General features: G+C 46.2%; 1 protein-coding gene across 1 annotated transcript in view; it reads left to right on the top strand.

Annotated features, from left to right (window-relative positions):
- Positions 1 to 1,061: 1,061 nt before the first annotated feature.
- The window catches only part of cacnb2b (calcium channel, voltage-dependent, beta 2b), an 87,392-nt gene continuing 81,619 nt past the window's right edge, over positions 1,062 to 6,834 (top strand). The window contains exon 1 of the mRNA XM_045714329.1: positions 1,062 to 1,321. Within this exon, the coding sequence (XP_045570285.1) occupies positions 1,304 to 1,321 (18 nt within the window). The 5' untranslated portion in view covers positions 1,062 to 1,303. The remainder of the gene's footprint in view (positions 1,322 to 6,834) is intronic.

Here is a 6,834-nt window from a genome sequence, read left to right as displayed (position 1 = left end):
CCCAGCCCTATATCCCAGTCCTATACCCCAGCCCTATACCCCAGTCCTATACCCCAGTCCTATACCCCAGTCCTATACTCCAGTCCTATACCCCAGTCCTATACCCCAGTCCTATATCCCAGTCCTATACCCTAGCTCCAGTCCTATACCCCAGCCCCAGCCCTATATCCCAGTCCTATACCCCAGCCCTATACCCCAGTCCTATACCCCAGCTCCAGTCCTTTACCCCAGCCCCAGCCCTATATCCCAGTCCTATACCCCAGCCCTATACCCCAGTCCTATACCCCAGCCCCAGCCCTATATCCCAGTCCTATACCCCAGTCCTATATCCCAGTCCTATACCCCAGCTCCAGTCCTATACCCCAGCCTCAGCCATATATCCCAGTCCTATACCCCAGCCCCAGCCCTATATCCCAGTCCTATACCCCAGCCCCAGCCCTATATCCCAGTCCTATACCCCAGTCCTATACCCCAGCCCTATACCCCAGTCCTATACCCCAGCTCCAGTCCTATACCCCAGTCCTATACCCCAGTCCTATACCCCAGCTCCAGTCCTATACCCCAGTCTTATACCCCAGCTCCAGTCCTATACCCCAGTCCTATACCCCAGCTCCAGTCCTTTACCCCAGCCCTATACTCCAGTCCTATACCCCAGTCCTATACCCCAGCTCCAGTCCTATACCCCAGTCCTATACCCCAGCTCCAGTCCTATACCCCAGTCCTATACCCCAGCTCCAGTCCTTTACCCCAGCCATATACTCCAGTCCTATACCCCAGTCCTATACCCCAGCTCCTGTCCTATACCCCAGTCCTATACCCTAGCCCCAGCCCTATACCCCAGTCCTATACCCCAGCCCCAGTCCTATACTCCAGTCCTATACCCCAGTCCTATACCCCAGTCCTATACCCCAGCTCCGTAGAACAGTATGCTGTACAGAGGAAGCAACAGATGTCTCTCTGAGGACTAAGCCTTTAATTCCACCAAGGCTCTGGAGGGGTGACTACACTGTCTGTTAATACAGGCTAGCTGATAAAGAGGCTTATTGAAGTCATTCACACCACTCAGCTCTGAATCCTCAGCCATGCTGCACTTCACCAGGGGTTTGGATTCTGCCCTTGGTTATACAAAGGGCTCTTCTCTCAGGAATCTGCTACGAATGTTATGCGTCTATCAAACAGCCTCTTTGGATACATTGCGCAACAGTAGTTTGTAAAGAAGGAGTTTGTTTTGTGATATATGGGTCCTTGTTTGGACTAAAGCTGTCAGGGAAACCAACGGATATCTCACCTACAACAGACTAACATGCCACCAAAGAAAAAGGTAAAGTGTTTAGCGGTTTGTGTGTTTGTGTGTGTACAGGGAAGAATAGGATAATGTACCATCTGTTGTGTTGACTGTTAATCCCTTCATTTCTGTGTGAGTCCTTTCTGCATGGCTGCTCTGAAACATACAGGGGGACTGGGTCTATCTGAAACACAGGGTTAGGGTTACTGGGAGGAGGACTGGTCTATCTGAAACACAGGGTTAGGGGTTAGGGTTACTGGGAGGAGGACTGGTCTATCTGAAACACAGGGTTAGGGGTTACTGGGAGGAGGACTGGGTCTATCTGAAACACAGGGTTAGGGGTTAGCGTTACTGGGAGGAGGACTGGTCTATCTGAAACACAGTGTTAGGGTTACTGGGAGGAGGACTGGTCTATCTGAAACACATGGTTAGGGTTACTGGGAGGAGGACTGGGTCTATCTTAAACACATGGTTAGGGTTACTGGGAGGAGGACTGGTCTATCTGGAACACAGGGTTAGGGGTTAGGGTTACTGGGAGGAGGACTGGGTCTATCTGAAACACAGGGTTAGGGGTTAGGGTTACTGGGAGGAGGACTGGTCTATCTGAAACACATGGTTAGGGTTACTGGGAGGAGGACTGGTCTATCTGGAACACAGGGGTAGGGGTTAGGGTTACTGGGAGGAGGACTGGGTCTATCTGAAACACAGGGTTAGGGGTTAGGGTTACTGAGAGGAGGACTGGTCTATCTGAAACACATGGTTAGGGTTACTGGGAGGAGGACTGGTCTATCTGAAACACAGGGTTAGGGGTTAGGGTTACTGGGAGGAGGACTGGTCTATCTGAAACACAGGGTTAGGGGTTAGGGTTACTGGGAGGAGGACTGGTCTATCTGAAACACATGGTTAGGGTTACTGGGAGGAGGACTGGTCTATCTGAAACACAGGGTTAGGGTTACTGGGAGGAGGACTGGTCTATCTGAAACACAGGGTTAGGGGTTAGGGTTACTGGGAGGAGGACTGGTCTATCTGAAACACATGGTTAGGGTTACTGGGAGGACTGGGTCTATCTGAAACACAGGGTTAGGGGTTAGGGTTACTGGGAGGAGGACTGGTCTATCTGAAACACATGGTTAGGGTTACTGGGAGGAGGACTGGGTCTATCTGAAACACAGGGTTAGGGGTTAGGGTTACTTGGAGGAGGACTGGTCTATCTGAAACACAGGGTTAGGGGTTAGGGTTACTGGGAGGAGGACTGAGTCTATTTGAAACACAGGGTTAGGGTTACTGGGAGGAGGACTGATCTATCTGAAACACAGGGTTAGGGGTTAGGGTTACTGGGAGGAGGACTGGGTCCATCTGAAACACAGGGTTAGGGGTTAGGGTTACTGGGGGGAGGACTGGGTCTATCTGAAACACAGGGTTAGGGGTTAGGGTTACTGGGAGGAGGACTGGTCTATCTGAAACACAGGGTTAGGGTTACTGGGAGGAGGACTGGGTCTATCTGAAACACAGGGTTAGGGGTTAGGGTTACTGGGAGGAGGACTGGTCTATCTGAAACACAGGGTTAGGGTTACTGGGAGGAGGACTGGGTCTATCTGAAACACAGGGTTAGGTTTACTGGGAGGAGGACTGGTCTATCTGAAACACATGGTTAGGGTTACTGGGAGGAGGACTGGGTCTATCTGAAACACAGGGTTAGGGGTTAGGGTTACTGGGAGGAGGACTGGTCTATCTGAAACACATGGTTAGGGTTACTGGGAGGAGGACTGGGTCTATCTGAAACACAGGGTTAGGGGTTAGGGTTACTGGGAGGAGGACTGGTCTATCTGAAACACAGGGTTAGGGTTACTGGGAGGAGGACTGGGTCTATCTGAAACACAGGGTTAGGGGTTAGGGTTACTGGGAGGATGACTGGGTCTATCTGAATCACAGGGTTAGGAGTTAGGGTTACTGGGAGGAGGACTGGTCTATCTGAAACACAGGGTTAGGGTTACTGGGAGGAGGACTGGTCTATCTGAAACACAGGGTTAGGGTTACTGGGAGGAGGACTGGGTCTATCTGGAACACAGGGTTAGGGGTTAGGGTTACTGGGAGGAGGACTGGGTCTACCTGAAAAACAGGGTTAGGGGTTAGGGTTACTGGGAGGAGGACTGGTCTATCTGAAACACAGGGTTAGGGTTACTTGGAGGAGGACTGGGTCTATCTGAAACACAGGGTTAGGGTTACTGGGAGGAGGACTGGTCTATCTGAAACACAGGGTTAGGGTTACTGGGAGGAGGACTGGGTCTATCTGGAACACAGGGTTAGGGGTTAGGGTTACTGGGAGGAGGACTGGGTCTACCTGAAAAACAGGGTTAGGGGTTAGGGTTACTGGGAGGAGGACTGGTCTATCTGAAACACAGGGTTAGGGTTACTTGGAGGAGGACTGGGTCTATCTGAAACACAGGGTTAGGGTTACTGGGAGGAGGACTGGTCTATCTGAAACACAGGGTTAGGGTTACTGGGAGGAGGACTGGGTCTATCTGAAACACAGGGTTAGGGGTTAGGGTTACTGGGAGGAGGACTGGGCCTATCTGAAACACAGGGTTAGGGTTACTGGGAGGAGGACTGAGTGGATACCAACAAGTGTCGGCCAGAGGGATGAAAGAGTTTCTGATGTTGGTAGAGAAATGGAGACAATTGCAGATGTGTTGGCATTATCGAACTGCATCTCAAATTTCTTATGTGACAAATGCCAGCTCTGCCAATAATGTACATTCTACAGGGCTGTTCCAGTGTTGTATTACAGTCTACAGTTTAATTTGTTGTATTGCAGTCTACAGTTTACTGTGTTGTATTGCAGTCTACAGTCTACTTTGTTGTATTGCAGTCTACCGTCTACTTTGTTGTATTGCAGTCTACAGTCTACTTTGTTGTATTGCAGTCTACAGTCTACTGTGTTGTATTGCAGTCTACAGTCTACTGTGTTGTATTGCAGTCTACCGGCCAGTCTAATGTGTTGTATACAGACTACTGTGTTCTATTGCAGGCTACAGGCTGATTCTATTAACCTGAATAGGGCAATCCTCTTAGCGGTTAGGGTTGACTGGGCTTTAGACAGAGATGACTCCTCTTTTCTAGCAGAAATGGAGCAAGGTATCTAGAACATTCTAGCAGAAGAAAGGAAAGACAGGGAAGTGAAGAACAGTTATAACAGTGGAGCGAGAGAGGCAACAATGATGAGAACAATTGTAACGGTCGGATTAACATTGAGCTATGATGAAAAAGTGAATTTGAACAGATTGACAACTATGTATTCTAAATGGAAGATAGAAAACCTGCCCACTGCCTCAACACATAGGCTGGGATTCAATCAGGACTGCATTAGATTGCGTTATACAGCGTTTGACAATTAAAATGTATTTCCAATTAAGTCATAATCTGCAGAGTTTACCTTGAATGCGAACGAGCTAACATTGCCTTTAAAACCTGCACTGACAACAAGTGGTAACATTGCCTTTAAAACCTGCATTGTCTACAAGAGGTAACATTGCCTTTAAAACCTGCATTGTCTACAAGAGGTAACATTGCCTTTAAAACCTGCACTGACAACAAGTGGTAACATTGCCTTTAAAACCTGCACTGACAACAAGTGGTAACATTGCCTTTAAAACCTGCATTGTCTACAAGAGGTAGCATTGCCTCTAAAAACCTGCAGTGTCTACAAGAGGTAGCAATGCCTTTAAAAGCTGCACTGACAACAAGTGGTAACATTGCCTTTAAAAACAGCATTGTCCACAAGAGGTAACATTGCCTTTAAAACTTGCATTGTCCACAAGCGAGATCATATTGAATCCAGGCAATAACCCAGTGACATCACAGAAACTCTGTACAGTAAAACAGCCTAACTTTAACTCCATTACAATTTAAAGCGGCCCAAATCTAATTCTACATCCTGATTACAAACTGAAGAGGCCCTAGTCTAACTTTAAATCACGTCATCATTATAAAATAAAGTGGTCAAGTCTAATTCTACATTATATTATCATTATAAACTAAAGAGGTCCAAGTCTAATACTACATCCTGATTACAAACTAAAGCAGCCCAAGTCTAATACCACATTATATTATCATTCCAAACTAAAGCAGCCCAAGTCTAATTCTAAATCATCATTACACACTAAAGCGTCCCAAGTTGAATTCTACATTTGTATTTTAATTTATTATGGATCCCCATTACTCTTCCTGGGGTCCAGCAAAATTAAGGCAGTACATACAATTTTAAAAACATAACAATACATTCACAAAATACACGACACATTGTGTGTCCTCAGGCAAATACTCTACCACTACCACATATCTAAGGTGCAAATTCCATGTGTACATGTGTGTATAGTGCGCATGTTATCGTGTGGGCATGCATGTGTCTGCACTTATGATTGTTTTACTTCACAGTCCCTGCTGTTCGATAAGATGTATTTGTATCTGTTTTTTAAATCTAATTTTACTGCTTGCATCAGTTACTTGATGTGGAATTGAGTTCCATGTAGTCATGGCTCTATGTAGTACTGTGCGCCTCCCATAGTCTGTTCTGGACTTGGGGACTGGGAAGAGACCTCTGGTGGCATGTCTTGTGGGGTAGTCATGGGTGTCCGAGCTGTGCGCCAGCAGTTCAAACAGACAGCTCGGTGCATTCAACATGTCAATACCTCTCATAAAAACAAGTAGTGATGAAGTCAATCTCTCCTCTACTTTCAGCCAGGAGAGATTGACATGCATATTATTAATATTAGCTCTCTGTGTACATCCAAGGGCCAGCCGTGCTGCCCTGTTCTGAGACAATTGCAACTTTCCTAAGTCCTTTTTTGTGGCACCTGACCACACAACTGAACAGTAGTCCAGGTGCTACAAAACTAGGGCCTGTAGGACCTGCCTTGTTGACAGTGCTGTTAAGAAAGCAGAGTAGCGCTTTATTATGGACAGACTTCTCCCCATCTTAGCTACTGTTGTATCAATATATTTTGACCATGACAGTTTACAATCCAGGGTTACTCCAAGCAGTTTAGTCACCTCAACTTGCTCAATTTCCACATTATTTATTACAGTATTTAGTTGAGGTTTAGGGTTTAGTGAATGATTTGTCCCAAATACAATGCTTTTAGTTTTAGGTATACTAACTGCAACTCTTTGGTAAATGTTGCAGTCATTTCAGTTGCTGTAGTAGCTGACATGTATAGAGTTGATTCATTCGCATACATAGAAACTTTACTCAAAGCCAGAGGCATGTCATTATTAAAGTTTAAAAAAAGTAATGGGCCTAGACAGCTTCCCTGGGGAATTCCTGATTCTTCCTGGATTATGTTGGAAAGGCTTCCATTAAAGAACACCCTCTGAGTTCTGTTAGACAGGAAACTCTTTATCCACAATATAAATCACACCATCATTACAAACTAAAGCAGACCAAGTCAAAATTACATCATCATTACAAACTAAAAAAAGGATCATTCTAATTCTACATCACATCATCATTCCAAACTAAAGAGGCCCAAGTGTAATTCTACATCACCATT

The sequence above is a fragment of the Salmo salar genome, chromosome ssa03, assembly GCF_905237065.1.
Source record: "Salmo salar chromosome ssa03, Ssal_v3.1, whole genome shotgun sequence".
NCBI classification, from domain to species: domain Eukaryota; kingdom Metazoa; phylum Chordata; class Actinopteri; order Salmoniformes; family Salmonidae; genus Salmo; species Salmo salar.
This window is presented reverse-complemented; position numbering and strand designations above follow the sequence as displayed.